Here is a 21,745-nt window from a genome sequence, read left to right as displayed (position 1 = left end):
AAATTAAATAAATAAAACATATAAATAATTTAAAAAATGAATGCAAATATAAATATCTATTTTAAAATAAAAATACGTCACAAAATTTGAATATAAAAAAAAATAAAAAAAATAATTTTAAAAAGATTTTGTGGTTTTATTTAATTTATATTTAATTATGTAATTTTATTATGATTATTTAGTAATATTATTGAATGAAAAAGGAAAAATAATTTGAAAATCATGGTGAATAATTTGTTGAGTACAAAATGTGTGTAAACGACTTGTACGACTTTATGATGGCAAATGTTGCACTTAATGATGTACAAAGCGATAAATGATTAGAAAAAAAACACATTCACTGTGTGGTTTTTTGAAATACAATGGGTTAGAAAATATATATGTGCATTTTGTTATAGACACAGGAAAAATACATCCCCTTGATGAATTGTCCGCACGTGCTATCGAACACGTTTTTCTCTAATTACATGACGATTTTTAACGCATTTTTTGCTGTAATCATATATAGTGACAAAAATATTTGATTTATCTTGATAATTAATGATTAATTATTAAATTTGAAGGATTATTAAAAATTAAAAATTAAATAAAGCTTTATTTGTTTGAATAAGAATTACTTTTTTTTTTTTTTTTGATTTCTAGGGTTTGGGTTTCTTACAATGGAATTGTGTATTGAGTTCTGGACTATTGTTTTTCAAGTGTTCATTAATTATGTAGAGCTTGTTAAATTTAATTTTTATAATGTGATTATCAATTTAAACAAAAAAAAAACGGAGAGTTAAGTAGAGTGCTTATTGTTTTGAAAAAATTGTTGATTGGAAATTACTGGTGTAAGTGGAATTTTTTTTATTTTTATAATTTTACTTTTGAAAAATAAATAAATATATATGTAAGCTGTAAATTACTGGTTTAAAATTATTAGGGATATAAAATTTACCATGAATGTGATCACAATGAAGGTGTCCATATTTGTGGTTTTTGAATTTAGAAAATTGTCAACTTAAAAAGTACTGTCAACTGAAATTTAAATTATTCTCTTGTGTGTATATAGGTATATAAAAAATAATTTTATTATACGAATTTTTTTTCTATATCAAGTCAAAAATAAGAGATATATTACAAAGATATATATTTAAATATTTGTTCCATATTTGTGACTCGAAAATCCGCTTGTAAATAAAACACTTGTAAAACGCTTGTAAATAAATCTGCGATACAGATTAACAGAAAACAACAAATTATTCTCGTTTTTTTTTTTTTTTTTTATTTAAAAAACAATGTACGAACACAAAATGTGCACCCATCACATAAAGTCGTCAGTTAAATTTACTTTAGTTGAAACAAAAATATTCTGAAAAATGATAATTACCAGAATAAATGAAATAAAAAAAATCAAAATTTCAAATCATAACTTATCAACAAAGAGTATAATATTCAAATTAATTTTCTAATATTAAAATAACATCTTCATAAATCAATTCTATATAAATACCCTTGTAAATACCAAAATTAAATTTCAGTTATTTATATTTTTTTTCGTCATTTTATAATTCAACCAAATATTTATCGTAGTTTTTTGTTTTCAAATAAATTCTTTGCTTTGTTTATTTACTATTTGCTTTAAAAAACAATAAAATTCCTATCCTAAAGAATAAATAAACAAAAACAAAGAGCAAGTTGATGTAATATAATTTCGGAGGTTTATAACCATTTTAATCCACAGTGGTTTGCATAAAACTGAGGGTAAATTTTACAAGGATTTTGAGAAGGATAGGGAGATTGTGTACACAATATTGCCAAGAACACTGTGCTGCAATAAAAAAAAAATAAAATAAAAAAAAATATAGTCAAGTGCTCCAAGTTGCACCCTAAGTGTTTCGTAGGATTTTTTTTTTTTAATTTTTTTCTAACGTTCGATTTTTTTTTTATTTTTATTTTATAAATGACTCTACAATTGGGCCCTGTGAGTAAATGGGAATATTAAATCTAATAATGCCCAAAAATTAAAAATAAATATGATCATTGCTTTTGGGAAAAAAAATCGAACAAAATGAGCATCTCAAAAGCCAATTCGATTCAGAACTTCACATTTTATCGCGAAATAACAAAAAATCACATGAAAAACGAAAACATAAGTGCCCTACGGAACACTAATAAGGGTTGCTCGTATATTTCTTGTCTAGTAAACTTTACAGTTGGTGCTTTTTACGTTATGACCGCCGAATGGATTATCATTCTTTCATGTTTCTCTTCCACGTTTTTTTTTTTTTTATTATACATTTTCTCTTTGCCTTTTATCTTTACATATTTTTTCATTATTTTTTTTATATTTTTGTATATTCAAAAATATTTTTTCGTGTCTTTTTGCCTTATAATGCAAAGTAGGATGTCATTTTTTTTTTCTTAGAAAAAAAAATACATAAAAAGTTCTTTCTATATTTCAATTGAAATAAAAAAAGTTTTTTTAATAATATACTGTTTGCTTTTATGTATAAAATGAGGTTTTTATTTATTTTAAAAAATAAGAGATTATTATAGATCAGTTGTTGTGTAAAATTATGGGTGAAAATTGTGATTGCCCTCAAGCATGTGTATCCATGTGTTTTACTCATACACAAGCCATTCAAAACGTATTTGTTACACGTAATTTTGACAAAAATTTTATTCATTTTCGTTACTATTGCCTCAAGTGAATCTAATTTGAATGTTTGTTTTTTCAACCAGTTTAAAGATACAGGCAATGTAATACACAACTGTCATTGATTTTTTTAGCTATATATAAACGTCATATAGAACGATAATAAGGTTTAATAAGGTAATTGATACCAAGGATTTCTCTACATTCCCCTCGTATTTATTTTTTTATTTTATTTTTTTTTTATCAATCTCATAGCATCGATCCTTCGCCTTGTAAATCATCCAAAATAAATCAATTTCCAGAAAATATAGCTTCTTTTCTATCAATTTCACAATTTTCCAAATCAATTTTTTTTTTTTTCATTTTTTATTTTTTTATATCTCTAAACAGTTCTTATTTTCACCACAAATTCGTATCTCATTGGTGAGAATAAAAAAAAATCCATAAAGATAAAAATTTTTTTTAAAAAAAACCATATTTTTATAAAGAAAATTTTGTAAATATAATGGAAGAAAATTTTCTAAAGAAAAGGTGGATTTTCAGGTTGAAATGGTAATACAAACTAAATGAATATTAAATGTGGTTATCGTAATCGAAAATTGAATATTTTATTACATCCCTGGTGGAAATAATTTCTCCGTAAAATTCCGGAAATACTCCGTAAAATTCCGGAAATACTCCGTAAAATTCCGGAAAGCTCCGTATCGCTCCGGAATTGGCCCATTAAAATCTTTTGGTCGTTTATTTTCCTTCATTTTACACAGGAATTCAAGTATTTTGAAATTGCTACGGATTTCTCGTATTTTTCCGAAGTGAGCCAATTCCGGAGAAATATTTCCACCAGGGATCGTAATCTAAATTACAGCCAAACAGTCGATTGAGAACCTCGGAGGCAGTGTATATGCCACCGTACGCTGTTGATACCACGCAACACGACGGAATAAATATTAGCCACAGTGAACAATTTTTTAATTTATAACAACACCGAATTTCTGCCCATTGTACGTTCGACGTAATGTCAAAACTTACCGCGCCGTACCATTCCGCCAGGAAAAAAATTATATTTATTTTAACAGATGACATATCCTGGTTCGATAATTTACTTTTGGAAGTTAAAAAATTGTCTGAACCAATATTCGACAAAAATAAAGATAATTTTTTAAAAAACATTATTGATATTTTATCCAAGGATTCATCAGAGTGTGTTTTGATGAATCCTAGTGCTCCATCAAAATCAATTGAGTCTTCATGCCATCATCGTAAAAGAGGCAACATTTTATTTAAAATGAATCGATTGGAGCAAGCATTTGAAGAGTATACAAAAAGTGTAGCATATGTACCAAGTGGAAGTGAAGAATGTGCTCTTGCTTTTGTTGAAATCAAACTTTTTCTGACTTTTCTCCATCTTTCCTCCATCTTTTTACGAAAATGACTTTTTACTAATGAGTATTTTGTTCAGCTGTGTGTCGTGATGAGGCACACAAAAAATATCATAATATTGAATGTTAGATATAAATTTGTCTAGCTGATAAGACAAACAGGTTAGATAAGAGTGTCCACATAATCTATCAGGAGTCTGTTCAAAAAATCGTCAAGAATAATAAATCGTATTAACTGTAAACTGCCACGGTGGAAATATTTCTCCAACTTAGTAAAATCATTAGTAAAAAGTCATTTTCGTAATAAGATGGAGGAAATATGGAGAAAAGTCAGAAAAAGTTTGAATAAATTGGAGAAATATTTCCACCGTAGCAGTTTACAGTTAATACGATTTATTATTCTTGACGATTTTTTGAACAGACTCCTGATAGATTATGTGGACACTCTTATCTAACCTGTTTGTCTTATCAGCTAGACAAATTTATATCTAACATTCAATATTATGATATTTTTTGTGTGCCTCATCACGACACACAGCTGAACAAAATACAACTTCACCACATGTATTGCATAGTATACTTGACCATGTTTGTTTACCACAATGCCAGCACAATTTGTATCTCATGTTGTCTGCAACAACACGTGCATATGGTTTTTGCAACCCTAATAATTCACCAGGTTTAATGTCTCTGGTTGCAACCATGTGCCTTCCATATTGAGGCGAGTGTTTCATTTCCATGGCATCAGAAAATCCAGGAATAACTGGATTATTGGCATTGAATGCTGGCACTGTATCCTCAAAATTCCAATTATTACACTTGATCTTTTCACTTGGATTAAACTTTCTTGTTTCATGATCAAGAACATCCATCATGGCCTTTTGTTTGTCCTGATCCATTTTACTCACCAAGGATCGTGCTTTGGCCAAAGTTTTATTTATTGATGGATCTCTTGGATTCAATGCTTTTAAACAGCACACTTTACGATGATATAACTTTGCTTTTAGATTATCTGGATAATTAGCACAAAGGGCATTTTTAATATCACTAATACAATCGTTCATTAATTGACACTTGAAAAGCACAGCACTTCTATTAGCAAAAGCAAGAGCACATTCTTCACTACCACTTGGTGCATATGCTGCACTTTTTGTGTATTCTTCAAAAGCTTGGTCCAGTCGATTCATTTTAAATAAAATGTTGCCTCTTTTACGGTGATGACATGATCATGAAGTCTCAATTGATTTTGATGGAGCTCTTGGATTCATTAGAACACACTCTGATGAATCCTTGGACAAAATATCAAGAATGTTTTTTAAAAAATCATCTTTATTTTCGTTGAATATTGGTTCAGATCCTTTTTTTATTTCCAAAAATAAATTATCAAACCAGGATATGTCATCTGTGCTTCTTATACCAGTTGCACTGGTAATGTCTACAGAATTTATTAGGGGTCCGTTCAGAAATTGTGAAGAATAATAACCCGTTCGAACCGTAAACTGTCTTGGTGGAAATATTTCTCCAACTTACTCAAACTTTTTCTGACTTTTCTCCATCTTTCCTCCATCTTTTTACGAAAATGACTTTTTACTAAAATTGACTCCAAGTTCTTTTGAAAATGTGTTTTTGGCTATACATATATTATGAGAATTCGACTTTTCGATTTTAATTTTGTTTATTGTTTTTTTTATTTTCTAGATGATAATAAAAAGCTTCATTGGATTTTTTCTCATCTGCCTATGGTAAATGGTCAAGAGTGGTCTTTGAAGCTAAATCCAACAGAAATAAAAAAAATAGAAATTACTTGCAAATATATCTAATAAATATTTAGTATCAATTGAAGTACCAGAATTTAAAAATATTACAAAAGAAAATATTATTTGGAATGAAAAAATAAAAATCAAAGCTCTTAATTTACGTTAAACGAAATTATTCTCTTAATGTAATTACAAATGAGATAAATATTTTTATAAACTATTTAAGCAATCAAATTTATTATGACTCCGAATTTCTCCGCTATTACTCCCAATTTCTCTTAAATTGACCCATGCGGAGAAATGAGTAGAGAATTTTTTTTCGGCGTGGAAAAATTACTCCAAACTTTTTTCACTTCGTGAAAAAGTTGAATAATTAATTGATAGTCTTCATTTATTTTAAACAACAAATAATAAACTTTTTGTTAATATATAGGCTCGAAATTTTACAGATTCTGTTGAATCAAATTATTTACTTAAATGTTCATTTTATTCTATATACCTTCTTTCAATAATTTAAAATAATTTAAAATTTTAAAATAATTATATATTATATTTATATTTTTTATTAGGTTGCTGAAGCAATAGTGACATATATGAAGTTGTATTATTGCAATTCAATGCATCAATGAAATCTTGGATTTTGTTTTATTTATAATAATTAAATTACACATATGTGTACATATATTTATATTGATAAATTGATTTTAAATTATTGTACGTTATTTTTCATAATTTATTGAATAAATTTTAATAAAACACTGAAACAAAATCTTATCATTAATGATAATAAATCATATTCAATTCACTGATGTTATTTTTTGATAAAAGATGATCTTCTAAAATCTTGATTTTTTTATAAATAATTTAATTTTTTATCTCGAGTTCCTGTCGGCAAAGAAAAAAAAATGTGTTTTTATTTAATTATTTATTTCAAAAACATTCACTTGAAAAAAAAATATAAAAATGTTGCTGTATATTCTTATGAAGAAGAAGAAGAACAAGTGAAGATACATTCTTTTGTGTAAGAGAAGATAAGATATATTTTTAATTTACTTGTTTAAAACAAATATTTTTGTGTATGTATTTTTTAAGCCATAAAATTTCCGTAATTCATAAAAAATAAATAATCTTAATTTGAAGGATTCACTTGTTGTACACTGTTGAATTGAACAATGAACAGTTCATAAGTGACTATTGTATCTGCAACCTTATTCTAAAATTATTATAGTTTTCTAAATTTGTTTACGTTACTTACTGTTAAAACTAGATTAAAGTTAAGCCAATATTGTCAGTTGTAACTTGTGTCAAAAATCAAATAATCTATTTATTCAAAAGATGATAAAAAAAAAATATATAAATAGTTATGGTTGAAATGTATATAATTTTTTAAATGATATTAAAATGTCGTGTTAAACATGCAAGACGATTATAATCATATCACACCACCACCATTCAGGCATTGTTTTGTCTTTTATTGAATTTAAACGATCATTTAATTGGCCAAAATGAAATGTCAATGCTGCATTAAAATAAATCCATAAAATTCCAAAAAAATGTACTTAATACATTGCTACTTTGTACAACAACACTTTTCCACAATAAGTAACTCGTTTTATTAAATACCTAGATAGAAAAAAATTATAAATTTCATAATGTTATTTAATCCTGTGATTAATTGAATAAAAAAAAAAATCGATTACATTTTATTTTTCAAATTACATGAGGAAATCGGGTTTTAAAATAAACACCAAATCTTTTGCACTCAAATAACCAGAGACAATTGACAATGCATGTTCAACTATTTTTGAAATTAAATATTATTATTTATTATAATAAATTATGATTAAAGAAAAAACAAAATGATATTAATTTACTTACGAAATGCAAGACTCAAAAATAATTAGTTTAAATCTTGTTAATAAACTCATTATTTTTTGGACAACGATGCCTTATGGCCAATTTTTTGCAAGACGTAAAAATAGTAAATTTGTCAAACAAAAAGTACCAGAAAAAACAAGAGTAGCTAAAAATTAATAATAATCAAAATTTATTGATTAAAAGAAATCAATAAAAATTTGGAAAATAAAAATATGTATTTACTCATTTTTGTTGAATGAAGTTTAGTTGATAAAACTCTTATATAACTACTGCATATAACATGTTAAAAATAATGCAATTGACATTGATACTAAAACATAAAAAAATTTAAAACTCTTTCATGCGTAAATCTAAAAAAAAAAAAAAAAATATTATAAAAACTATTATTAGAAAATGATTCATAATTATTTTAGAATATATATATAAATACTTGAGTTGGGAAGTATCTGGTGATGCAATTCCATCAACTGGAAAAACAGCGAAATTGGTTTGAGAGCAAGATTTTAGGTATAAAAAACTTGATTTTTGACGAACAAATTATGTATTTGTGAAGAAAAATAAAAATTGATAAATTGATTCTACTTGTATAGGATCAATTAAAATGACAACTTATTTTTGTAATAAAATTCGATAATTAATCTTCAAAAATAAAAACAAAAAATGCATACATGTATATCTATAGAATCTAATTATTATATGGTAATTTTTCTTTTTTTTTTTTCTTGCCATCACGGTTCATTATATGTTTTTTCAAAGAATTCTCCTAATTCATTTTGGAGTCCACTCACCAACTCAATAGCTCTTTAATTTCATATGTAAATAACCCCTTGTTTGCACGTCAAAAATCTTGTTTTATTAATACATTCATTAAAAAAACACTTTATCAGCCATCCCAAAATCACTAATTTTCTGCCAATGATTTTACACAAATTTAGAGTCAACAGTGAAAAAAATAAAACACACAAGAATCGAATCAGGAAGAGCAATCCAAGTCCACTAATCGGTTAATTGGATTAAATTTAGAAATGTATTACACAATATTATAAGTATTCTTTTTAAATCTCTTGTAAAAAAAAAAAATAAAACACTAAAATACACATGTAGATACTTTTAGGGATGATCATTAGTATAGCTTCGCTCCTGATGGTTTGAGAAAATCTGGGTCACCAGGCACGGATATTAACCATATATAATAAAGGTCATAAAATTCATGAATAATTAATAGTTTTGTAATTACAAAAACATTGTTAATTATATATTTGAAAAATACAGTAATTGTACTATAATATTTACCACATACATATGTTGTATAATTTCAATTGCCGCTGAAGTTATGATAGGATGAAGTTCCTCGATAATTTCACCAGTACCAGCTTCAGCCCAAAGACCTTGAACGAGACTATTAGTTTTCACTGCATATACTGTATAGTTGAGTATAAATTTTTCAAGTGTATCATAATGAAATTCAAGTGTATTTGTAATTTTTCTTCGTTGTTGCCATTTTCTTCTTGACAAAAAAGATCATTATCGTACGTGAAATTTATGGATATGCAAATATTTTTTGGAACGAATTAAAAAATTATTTATAATAATATTTTTTTACATGTGTTTGTAATGAGTCCAGCATTAAGCCATAGATGCAAAAGACAATATCTCAGACTTTTTTCAATATTTACTGTACTACTTAGTATTATACCTGTAATAATTTATTATTTATATATTTTGATTATTTGTAGGATAATGTCATTGAATTCTTACCTTGAGATCATCAGGATCACTGATATAAACAACGGGCTCATTGAAAATCCAACATCTGCATATACTGATCCATATTTCTTAGTTATATATTTACCAAACGACCATAATCCGTCTTCTTTAATTAATCAGTCGTATTTATATATGCATGCAAGACCAAACTTATGCTTAAAATTATCTTATTTTCTATCAGGGTACGAATATCTAAATATCAAATGTAAAATAGAAAAAAATATATATAATAAAATAAAAAACCTGTCAGCTTTATTTTTTTGATTAAATAACTATCGTTTTTTAACAGCATAAAATATTTATATTTATAAATTTAACGACAAAATCATTAACTCTAAAAACCATTAGCTAAAATAATAAAAAATTTTAAATATATATAAATTAAAAAAACTAGACACAAAGTCTGACATTAGCAGTAAAAACTTATATAATATTTTATATTTTTAATTTCAAGTATAAGCAAATCGATTGAGGAAAATCGTGGCACGTGGTATTTCGAAATAAACGACAATGAATATATCCATTTATTAATATTATTTGACCAACACATATATATTAATAACAACATGAATGACCAAGTGTTGGCTCATCAATTGAGACTTGAGGAAAAAAAAAAAAACTGAAATAAACAAAGAAATATATATTGATGAAAATCCAACAATTTCCAGATATAATATCCTTGTTTTAGGACAGTCCAGTTAAAGCCGCAATTAATTAATCTAAAAATAAAATATACGTTATCTAAAATTATACTTTTTTTGTCTAATTTAATTTTTATATATATACAATACACACTGTTATTATTAATAAACTAAACAATGTCTCAAATACATTTTAATTAACCATAAAAAAAACATAAAATAAATATGTTTAATTAGTTGACGAGTTTCTTGTGAGAAACATTATTATTCTTAATGTACATTTTCAAGTTCAACATGGGGTTAAATAATTTAACAGTGTTGTACATACATGGGGGTCGTGTATTTATTTTTTTATATATCACAAATTGGATGGTGATATTTAATAGTTAACTGAGTTGAGTCGAAGAGACAAGACGTTTAGTATAAATCGTCTAGTATTTTTATATTTCATTTTTTTTTTTTAGTTTAAAACTCTTTTAAAGATACATGAAAAAGGTAAGATAATTTATATTTTTAAATTAATTTTTTTACTATAATAAAATAATTAAGAAAAAAAAAAAATTTTTTATTTAATTTTAAGTTTAGTTTTTATCTTTTTTTTGTTTTTTTTTTTTTCGATATAAAAACTTGATGAAATTTAAAAATTAAAATAAAATAATTTATTTTTGCATTGTTGATTTAATTGTTAATAAGTAAAAGCATTTTAATTTTTTTTTTGTTAATAATTATTAACATGAAAAAAAATTAATAAAAACGAAAAATTCAATTTTAGTTTTTCCTGATTTATATTTTCTACAAAATTATCAATTTTTATTTGATGGAAGCATGATAATTTTTTATAAATAATAGTAAATTAATAAACAACATAAAGTTAAGTAAATTTGTCTATTAATTATTGTTATTTTATTTTCTAAAGCTTAATTTTTGGCCAAATTTAAAGAGATTAAAATTTAGCTTTTTTATTTCTACCTGTTGATTATGGTTACTGTCGTTTGATAAATATGTAGAATCAAGACACACCAATGACCTCAGTTAAATAAATAAAACTTGTACATATATATATTTATATTGTATGTGTGAACATTGAAAGTATAATGACGGTCGTGTATATATTGACGCTTCTCGTATTAAAAACGTGATAGTCGGCTCGGAAACACCGGCATCAACGTATCTTTTTTTACCGTCGTATCTAATTATCAATGTTTTCATGAAAAAAAAAAAAAAAAAACAATCTATTTACTAATTTGATTTGGTGTTATTGTTGACAATTATAACAAGTGAAAAATTTACTAAAATTCAAGATGGTTAATGAACGTAAAAAATCAATTTTAATGAGGTATTTTTTTTGTTTTTTTAATTAAGAAAAATATTTTCAAAGTTAATTTAAAAATATTTGTGTTATTTTTTTATATTGGTGTCAAGAAAATAAGTTATATTTTGCTGAAGGTGCAAAGTCTTTATTTTATTTTTTTTTTTCTTTTACGAAAATTAGTAAACGGTATTTATTGTTAATTTTTTAAATCCTTGTTTTAGTTCAGGGTTGATAGCATACTTTTTTATTCATAGTTTAAGTTATTACTATGAAATAGGATAAAAAAAAAAAAATATACACTGTTGGTGAATTTGATTGAGCTCTATTTTTTCCTGAATTGTTAAATTACAATCAGTTATTTTGCCTCGTTGAAAAAAACCTTGGAACAAGGCTAGAAGCAAAACTTATCGAAAACATGTAGTATAATTATTATCAACACTTGTTGATGCATGTGTTTTTTTTTTTTATATTTCAAAAAGAAATATATTTTTCAATTTCTTAAAAACAAACGAGATTAATTTTCAAGTTAAAAAAAAAATTATTATTATTTTCATTTTTCTTATGTTTTTTCGTTATCTTATGTTATCTCAATCGTTTCGAATTTCTTTGAAATTTTAGATGGTTAATCTTTTACAAATCCTAGACCTTGAAAAAAAAAAAAATATTCTAAAAAACTTTCTCTAGATTTTCTAACATAAAATTTAATCTTCTTCTCAAACTTTCAGTTTTTTTATTCAACAAATAACAGATAAACTTAAGTTTTCGATAGTTAAAAATATTCTAAATAAAACGTGTGTCCATAATGTGAGTTTTATAAATTTATATTTAAAAAAAAGTGCAAATTATTTTGTAAGATAATCTTATCTCAATACAAATCAAATACGTTGATTAATATTTTATTATTTTCGAAAAAATACATTTCTTCAAATAAAAAAGAAACAAAAACTTTTAATCTTTTTGACAAACTTTGTTAATCAACGATAATAAAATCAATCTTAATGGGTTAAAAAAAAAAAAAATCTAATTTTGTTATTCAATAAGCTGTGATAGATTTAAAAGCATATATATTAAATAAAGTTATTGTAAAAATTTTAGAAAATTCTATATAAGTCAAAGTGTATAACAATAATTGATAGTAAAATGTGAAATATTGTCTGAGGACTATAAAAAAAAGGGTGATGAATGATGCGCACCATAGAAAAATAAGTGAAAAAAAAGCTCACGACGCATGCTTTTCTTAAATTTATATTTTCCTTCGTGTAAGCCCGAAGCATTTTTATATTTCTCATCCGGACACGACATCATCAACATCTCAGTCATGTCGATTTGAAATTTTTAACTAAAAAAAATATATAAATAATTAAAAATACCATCTCAGTATATAAAAATAAATTTAGCTAGTTTTAATCGAACCAGTATTAATTTAAATAAATAAAATAGAAATAAATTCTTCAATCTGTGATAGCCATATTCTCGTTAATATTAATCAGTGTATAAATAAAATAAACATACTATAATAATTGTGATAGATAAAAAAAATTTCAAAAATTATTCAAATTTAAAAAAAAACCAGTTTAGAAAATTAATTTACATCAAATTATTACAGTGTACAAAAGTAAATATAAATTATTAAAATTTTGTTTAAATAAATTTGAATATATTTTTTTAATAATAATGCATAAATAAATTTTTTTTTTTAGCAAATAAAAATGTGAATATTATCTTTAAAATTAATGGATTAATTTGTTCATAAAAAAACGATAAATCATCATTGAAAAATATTTATTATAAAAATCGAATCGCTGTAAATTTTTCTAGATCAAATATTATTTTTATTTCTACGCAGACATTTGATGAGCAATAGATTTATTATGCCACTTTTAATTTATCCATTTGAGTTGAAATTTTTTTTTTATAAATTTATAATAATAAATTGTAGTGACTTGATGGTTTGTAAAAATTAATTTAAATAGTGTCAACATGATAATATAATATTGTGCATTTTGTCACTCAACTTGCTATAATTTAAATTTATTCTTTAAATTATTTTTCAAATAAAAAAATATATATATGATCAATCTACTGGCAACTAACTTGACTTTTTTATTAATTTAAATTTTATTTTTATTGTCTATTTATTTTTTCCATTCGGAAAATATTTGTTCAATCGATGAACCAAGAGCCAAACAATAACCCAAATCAACAAGGTAATTTCCTTGAAAAAATATATTTACATATAAAAAAATATGTTAATTTGAATAATTGATAATTATTTTTTTGATTTATGAATAGAATAACTGGTATGGAGGGTAAATTCAATAGTCAAAACCCCGAAGATGATGGAACAACTCGTGTAAATGGAAAAAAATCATCGATAACATTGAATGTCAATGGTTTATGGGATGTTGTACCACGTCTTGATCATTACAGGTGATCTACTTGATGAATCATAATCATTTTGTATTTTTTTTTTTGGGTTAATATAATACAACTTGGATATTTATTTACAGAGCAAGTAGACGTGCCAAAAGACCATCGTTGAGTGATTTACACGAAGGAAATCCTGTTAAAGTATGTAATATTATTTATATTTTTTATTATTATTCAAAATATCACTACAATGATAAATACTTTTGCAGAAAATGAATGAAGTGATAATTATATTCAACACTCTTGTACAATTTTTTGAAAGTAATATTTGATGCATATATATATTTTTTTTTTTTTAAATATTATTCAGATCTGGATAGAGTCAGATTTAACCGGTTAAAAGTACAGTAACCGTAAAATAAAAATAAAAAATAAAAACCATTAAAAAAAAATCAACCTCCAAGATTTATATAACTTATTTTATAAATTTTTTTTTACTTTTTCCTCTGTCTATAAATTCATAATTTAAAAAAAAATTTACAAGCTAATTTTAACAATAATTTAAATCAACAAAATAAACAAACAAATAATAAAAATTTTCATCACTTAAAATTTATTGTCCAACAAAGATTTACAAAGACAAAAAAAAAATGAAAAATAAGATTAAAAAATTTGCTATTATAATTGATAATACAGATGTTAATTTTTTGCAAAATAAAAAAATAAAATTATCTCTAAATAATAAAATAATTAATTAATAAAATATAATTTTTAAAAAGGATGCTAACGTTGAATCTGGAGCAGCAGGAAATGGACAGACTGGACATGTTGGAATGAAACTTGGCTGGATACAGGGTGTTCTAATACCATGTTTATTAAATATATGGGGTGTTATGTTATTTCTTCGTTTATCATGGATTGTTGCACAAGCTGGAATATTTGAATCAATTATTATAATTGCAATATCAGCTGTTGTTTGTGTTATAACAACCCTAAGTCTCAGTGCAATTAGCACTAATGGTGAAGTAAAGGGAGGTGCGTCATAATAATTTATCATTATTCTACTTTTTTTGTTTTTATAACAAGGCGTGTCGAATTATTGATAACACGTTGCCAACTTTATCCTTCGTTTAATTTTATTTATTATCAAAATAGCTATATCAAATTTTAATTATTATATTATTTTTCAAAGGTGGAATATATTTTATAATATCAAGATCATTAGGACCAGAATTTGGAGCATCAGTTGGTATTGTATTTGCATTTGCAAATTCAGTATCAGCATCAATGAATACAATTGGTTTTTGTGATTCATTAAATACACTATTAAAAAGTCATGGAATTAAAATTATTGATAATGGTCTTAGTGATACGAGAATCATTGGTTGTATTGCACTCATTGTGATGATATTAATATGTGCAATTGGAATGGAATGGGAATCAAAGGTAATTTAAATTTAAAACAAAAATTTATTCATCTAATTCTAATTTTTCTTCAGGCACAAAATTTTTTAATTGCAATTATTGTAATTGCAATATTTGATTTTTTAATTGGTACTGTACTTGGACCTGGTGATAATGAATTACTAAAAGCCAAAGGATTTGTTGGTTTTTCATCTCATGAATTTACAACAAATTGGAATAATGATTATCGTATTTATGAGAGACAAGAACAAAATTTTATATCAATATTTGCAATATTTTTTCCATCAGTAACTGGTATACAAGCTGGTGCAAATATATCTGGTGATTTAAAAGATCCATCAAATAGTATACCAGTTGGTACACTATTAGCATTATTAATATCAATGATAAGCTATGTTACATTTGTTCTATTTGCTGGTGGTGCTGCTGTTCGTGATGCAAGTAATATAACATTTAATGGAACAAATTTCACAGCTATACCATGTGTTGTTGATACATTAAATAATTGTCAAAATGGTTTACATCATGATGTTTCAATAATGAATATAATGTCAGTATGGGAAGGACTTATTTATGCTGGTTGTTTTGCAGCAACATTATCAACAGCATTGACTAATTTATTATCAGTACCACGTTTAATACAAGCACTTGGTAAAGACAGAATTTATCCTGGTTTAATTTATTTTAGCAAAGGATATGGTAAAGCTGGTGAACCATATCGTGGCTATGTTCTAACACTAATTGTAGCAGCAGTATTTTTATTAATTGGTAATCATCATGAATTAAAAAACAATCAAATCAAGTATTAATTTGTTTTTTCTTTGCCATAATTTCAGGTGACTTAAATGCAATTGCACCACTAATATCAAATTGTTATTTGGCATCATATGCTTTGATTAATTTCTGTACATTTCATGCAGCAATTGTTAGACCACTTGGTTGGCGTCCAACATTTAAAGTAAGCCATTAATTTAATTACCTTAAATTATAAGTGAATTAACAAATTAATAATTAATTAATTTAATTTCAGTACTACAACAGATGGCTATCACTTGTTGGTTTTATATTGTGTGTTGTATTTATGTTTCTCATTGATTGGAGAACAGCTCTTATAACTGTTGTTGTTATTCTTGCATTATTCTTAATAGTTGTTTATAGAAAACCTGATGTTAATTGGGGTAGTAGTACACAAGCACAAACATATAAAACAGCATTAACTGTTGTTTATCGTTTAAATTGTATGGATGAACATGTTAAAAATTATGCACCACAAATATTGGCATTATCTGGTGCACCAGGTACACGTCCTGATTTATTACATTTAGCTAATTTAATAACTAAAAATAATTCATTACTTGTTTGTGGTGAAGTTAATCCAGTAAGTTATAAATTTATTTATATTTTTTTTTATATTTAAATATGATTATTTATTGATTGAGTATTATTTAAATTTCAATTTAGACACGTTTATCATATCGTACAAGATCAGCAAGATTAAGAAATGGCTATGCATGGTTACAACGTCATCGTATCAAGTCATTTTATCATGTTGTAAGTGATCTTAGTTTAGAACGTGGTGCATCAGCCCTAATGCAAGCATCTGGAGTTGGTAAATTAGCACCAAATGTTGTTCTAATGGGTTACAAAACAACATGGACAACTTGTCATCATAAAGATCTTCAGGAATATTTTAATGTTCTACAGTAATAATAATTTATTTTTTAAATTTATATTTCGAAAAAAAATCTCTCCGGATTTCTACGTAATTGAGACTTGGAAATGGAGTTTCGTAATGAAAAATTTACGGAGATATTTACGGAGCAATCTCCAGATTATTTCTATAATATCTCCGGAAGTCTCAATTGCGTAGAAATCCGGAGAAATTTTAGCCAGCAGGGTCATTAATTAAATTTGTAATAATAATTTTAAATTTTAGCAATGCATTTGATCAAAAAATGGCTGTTGCAATGTTACGTGTACCAAATGGTCTTGATTATTCAGTACCAAATAGTACTGGTGATGATGAACAAGCAATGATACAAAGTAGCTATGATTTAGCTGGTAATACATTGATGCATGCTGACAGTGATTTATCAATGACAAGTGGTATTCAACGAGTACAAAGTGTACCAACAATTGGCACACAATTTTCAACTGTTGATGGACCAAATCAAATTGCCAAAGAATCATCAACAAATTTCAATGCACGTGATCATTTAAAATATAAAAAAAAATTTGCAGCTGATAAAGTACTTTAGTAAGTTGTTGTTTGTTTTTTAAATTAAATTTAAAATAGTATTTTTTGTTAAATTTATTAATTGTTTGTTTGTTTATTAGCGAACAACGTAATGCTGTAATTTCTGAGCTAGAATATATTTCAATATTTCAAAAAAAACACAAGTCAGGAGTCATTGATGTTTGGTGGCTGTATGATGATGGAGGTAATTAATAATTATCGAATTAATAAAACTCATTTTTAAGTGGTAGAAGTTTTTATAATTGTTTAAGGTTTGACAATACTGCTGCCTTATATTATCAACACAAGATCAAATTGGGAAAATTGTAAAATGAGAATATTTGCATTGGCTAATCACAAGCAAGAAATTGGAGCACAAGAAAAAGAGTAATTAATTTAATAAATACATAAAACATTAAATAAATATTAAATAATTTATTGAATTTTAATTTTTAGAATTGCAGAAATAATGACGAAATTTCGTATTCAATATAAAAGTTTAAAAATGGTTGATGACATAAGTGTACAGCCAAAAAAAGAAACTCAAGATTTCTTTGATTCACTTGTATCGGAATTTCGTAAAAATGATAATGCTGATTCATCCGAGTGTGTTATAACTGATGTGGAATTACAAAGTTTGCGTGATAAGACTTATCGACAATTACGTTTGCGAGAATTATTGTTAGAAAATTCTAGTCAATCAGCACTTGTAGTGATGTAAGTTAAATATAAAAAAAAAAAATTATGAAGATAAGATAGCTCAGATAGATTGATTGTTAATTTTGTTTGATAGGTCTTTGCCAATGCCAAGAAAAGGTGCTGTATCAGCACCACTTTACATGGCATGGTTGGAAGCCCTGACAAGAGACATGCCAACAACTTTACTCATTCGAGGAAATCAAACTTCAGTTTTGACATTTTACTCGTAGTCTAATGATATTCATTCATTTAATCAACATAAATATTTTTAAATTGTTTAAATAAATATATTTTTACACAATCATATTAAAAGATTGAAAAAAATTATAAGAAAACTTGGCAACAAAATCATTTCCTGGTTTTGAAAGTGTATTACGAAAAATAATAATTATTGATGTCCAAAATAATATGAAAATAAAGAATTGTTCCATAAAAAAAAAATCTGCTTGTATCGAAAAAAATAAATAATAAAGAATCAAAAAGTATACATATAAATTTACGTGGTCATAAAAATTATTAATACAGTCGACTAATAAAATTAAAAAATACAATTAATGTTTGCTAATACAAATGATAATTGATAATTAAATTTACAAAATAAATAAATAAATTACAAAAGATTCAATATATCATGAAACAAAAATAATTTAACAAACTGATGAAGATTGTTAATTTGTTTAATAAATTTTTTCTTGTTTTTTAATCTTGCTATTTTAGATTTTTTAAAAAATAATTTTAAAGACTACTAAATTGAGATTAAATGAGCATTTATTTTCGACATATATTGTAGTATATTATCAAAATATAAATAAATAATATAGTATATCAAAAATAATATTATTAAAAAATATAAAATTTTTAAATTCAATTTTTATGCATCCATAATTTTAGAACGAATTTTACCAATTAAAATTGGTGATCTGAAATATTAATTAAATATAAAATTAATTATTATTAATAAAAATTTTAAAAATAGAAAAAATATTAATCTCACTTTGGAGATTGGCTTTCATAAAGTCTTGCAAATACAGGTTGAACATGTTCAAGCATATCAGTTGTAAGCATTCCTCTTTGTTTATTTATCCTATTTATTTTTAATTTTTAGTTTGTAAAATATACTAAAAAATATAATTTAGTTTATAAAAAGATACATATTAATATAATCTATATATCATTTTACTAAAACCAAAATAAAAAATAATAAAAATTACCAAAAAGTAATCGATATTATTTTCAGTTAATTTTACAAAGTCATAAACAATAAACTATTAATAGCAATTATTGTAAATAATTTATTTTTTATTTGTTAATAATTCATGGTAATTAATAATCATGATTTATACAATATATCATTCACATTAATGAGCGAAGAAAATATTAAATCAAGTAAAAATATCATTGATAATTATCCAGTCATATTATTATTCAATTGATTAATATTATTAATGTTTTTTTTTTTTTTATTATTATTTGGCAATATTAATAAATCAGTGCCATTGAAAATACCTTGATCTGAGCTAAATGGATGGAATAAGAATTTTTTTTAGGTCGTAGGTAATTTTTAAAGCACCAATTATAATTTTGATTTATTAAAAATTATTGAAATGCAATTAAAAAAAACTAAATGCAAGAGTAAAAAAAATAAAATACATATATACAACTTGCTGTTTTGTATTTAAAAAATAATAACCAACACAGTGTAAATAAAAAATCAGTCTAAATTAATTTGAAAGACTAATTGAGACACTAAATTGGCACTGTTGAATTAAAAGAGAAAAACAAATTCAATAAAATAATTATTAAATAATGCAAAATAAAAAAGATGATGATGAATATTTGGTCTAATAATTTTTGCTTAGTCCAGAAGCACGTTGGTCTTCCATACGTCCAGCTTGTAGCCTCTGTATCAAAGAGAAAAGATCTTCTTCTGGTACAGTTGTACCAGATTGAGTATTATTATTATTATTAACAATTGATATTTGGTCTTGTTCATCTTCAGCATCACGTATTGTTGATGCTATTGGTAATGGACTTCTTTGATTTTCTAATCTTGAACTTTGACATCTCAATAACATATCAATAAATAAATCATCAGCATCATTATTATTACGTACTGGTGTTTTCATTGCTGCTTGTGTATGAGAATTTGTATTTAATCCAGGTAAATATGGTAATGTAACTCTTTGTTCATCCATTCTTTTACTTTGCATTCCAGCAATAAGTTCAATTAAACCATCACTATCTCTGTTGAAATAAAATTAATGTTATTATCGTAAAATAAACCAAAAAAAAATATAAATAACTTACTTTTCTTTTTCATTTGTTAAAATTTTAATTCTTGGTTTTTTATTTGTATTTAATACACATCTTTGATCATCCATTCTGCCAGATTGACATTTTGATAATAATTCAAAAAAGTCTTCTTCTTCTTCTTCTTCTTCTTGTGATGGCTGTGGTGCAATACCAGCTCTTGCTGGTGGTGGTTGATCATTATTATCTTTTTGTTTACCATCAGGAGTTAGCTATAAATAAAAATAAAACAATTTAATATTTAATTGTTAATAATAAAATTATAATTTAATAATAATATAAAGCCAAACATACTTTAATTAAATCCAAATTATCCATGCTTTGTCTTCTTAGTCTATATCTTCCTGGTGATGTTATTGCATTAATTGATGATGGTGCTGTTAAATTATTTGTATTATTATTATTATTACTAATAAATTTATCATTTTCTTTTTCATTATTTTCCATTCCAAGTATTTTTTGTAAATCAACAACATTAATTTGTGCTGTTGCTTGTCCCATTGGATCACAAAGTTCTTTTGATATATGTAAATGTAATGTTGCATAATTAAGAGCTTTTTCATGATTGCCCATTGCTGAATATGCATTTCCTAATGACCAACATGCACGTCCTTCACCAACACGATCAATTAGCTGTTGTGCAATATCAAGATGACGTAAATGATATTCAATTGCTGATGGATAATCACGTAATAATGTATATGTATTACCAAGTGAATAACATGCTTGTGCTTCAACAGCACGATCATTTAATTCTTGTGCTAATACAAGTGTACGTTTATAATGTTGTGCTGCTTTTTCAAATTCACCCAAAAATATATGTGAATTACCAAGATTACTATTTGCACGACGTTCAGCAGCTTTATCACCAAATTCACGTGCTATTTTTAATCTTTCATTATGATAAAATATAGCTTGTTTAAAATCACCAAGTAAATAAAATGTATTACCAAGATTACCACATGCTCTACCTTGTGCTGCTGAATCACTTAATTCTCTCATTAATTCAAGATTTTCTTCATAATAACCAACAGCTTGTTGTAAACATTGTTTAATATCATCAGTAAATTTACCAGGATCATGTGGACCACGTCCACCTTGTTTACCTTTAGCATGATATCAATCTGAAATTTTATGATTATTAATCCACAATGAAATGTATATTCAAGACATCTTGTTAATGATGTATTTAATACTATTATTATTAAACAATATATTTTTGTTTATAACAACTTACATTAATTGAATTATTATTTGTTTAAATAAATGTTAACAAGACGCGTCATTTGCAATAGAAATTAAGCGTCCAAAAAATTAGAAATGCAACTGAAAA

General features: G+C 25.0%; 3 protein-coding genes across 7 annotated transcripts; 1 reads left to right on the top strand and 2 right to left on the bottom strand.

Moving 5' to 3' along the window:
• Nucleotides 1-4,505: 4,505 nt before the first annotated feature.
• Nucleotides 4,506-5,204, bottom strand: LOC122849436 (SET and MYND domain-containing protein 4-like). The gene has a single exon (XM_044148136.1). The coding sequence runs from the start codon at nt 5,202-5,204 to the stop codon at nt 4,506-4,508; it is 699 nt and encodes a 232-aa protein (XP_044004071.1).
• Nucleotides 5,205-10,461: 5,257 nt separating this feature from the next.
• Nucleotides 10,462-19,259, top strand: LOC122848840 (bumetanide-sensitive sodium-(potassium)-chloride cotransporter-like). Of its 5 annotated transcripts, XM_044147215.1 has the most exons (15): nt 10,478-10,555; nt 13,553-13,579; nt 13,665-13,802; nt 13,883-13,943; nt 14,522-14,777; nt 14,935-15,188; nt 15,242-15,935; nt 16,004-16,125; nt 16,198-16,545; nt 16,629-16,870; nt 17,104-17,424; nt 17,505-17,608; nt 17,676-17,790; nt 17,860-18,120; nt 18,197-19,259. In XM_044147215.1, exons 3-15 carry the CDS (start codon nt 13,675-13,677, stop codon nt 18,330-18,332), a joined length of 3,042 nt encoding a protein of 1,013 aa, XP_044003150.1. In that variant the 5' UTR covers nt 10,478-10,555; nt 13,553-13,579; nt 13,665-13,674; the 3' UTR covers nt 18,333-19,259. The 5 variants fall into 5 exon arrangements, with proteins under 5 accessions (XP_044003149.1, XP_044003150.1, XP_044003147.1 ...); XM_044147214.1 differs by lacking the exon at nt 13,553-13,579 and having other exon boundaries at nt 10,462-10,555; XM_044147212.1 differs by lacking the exons at nt 10,478-10,555; nt 13,553-13,579 and adding an exon at nt 11,200-11,396.
• A 236-nt stretch (nt 19,260-19,495) lies between these two features.
• On the bottom strand, nt 19,496-21,531 carry LOC122849435 (G-protein-signaling modulator 2-like; the record flags this gene model as incomplete). The annotated part of the gene is made up of 3 exons (XM_044148134.1): nt 19,496-20,346; nt 20,410-20,624; nt 20,707-21,531. Coding segments are annotated over 3 exons (1,443 nt in total), but the record flags the coding sequence as incomplete, so codon positions are not given.
• Nucleotides 21,532-21,745: the final 214 nt, after the last annotated feature.

This window comes from Aphidius gifuensis, linkage group LG2 (assembly GCF_014905175.1).
Source record: "Aphidius gifuensis isolate YNYX2018 linkage group LG2, ASM1490517v1, whole genome shotgun sequence".
Lineage (NCBI taxonomy): Eukaryota > Metazoa > Arthropoda > Insecta > Hymenoptera > Braconidae > Aphidius > Aphidius gifuensis.
Note: the sequence above shows the minus strand (reverse complement) of the source record. Positions and strands in the feature narration are given on the sequence as shown.

Bases quoted from the DNA above. Each gene is read 5' to 3' on its own strand.
- LOC122848840 (XM_044147212.1), top strand. From the start codon at position 11,362: ATGGTTAATGAACGTAAAAAATCAATTTTAATGAG. The intron at 17,609-17,675 runs GTAATTAATAAT...TAATTGTTTAAG, and splicing joins GTGGCTGTATGATGATGGAG to GTTTGACAATACTGCTGCCT. The intron at 17,791-17,859 runs GTAATTAATTTA...TTTAATTTTTAG, and splicing joins ATTGGAGCACAAGAAAAAGA to AATTGCAGAAATAATGACGA.
- LOC122849436 (XM_044148136.1), bottom strand. From the start codon at position 5,204: ATGAATCGACTGGACCAAGCTTTTGAAGAATACACAAAAAGTGCAGCA.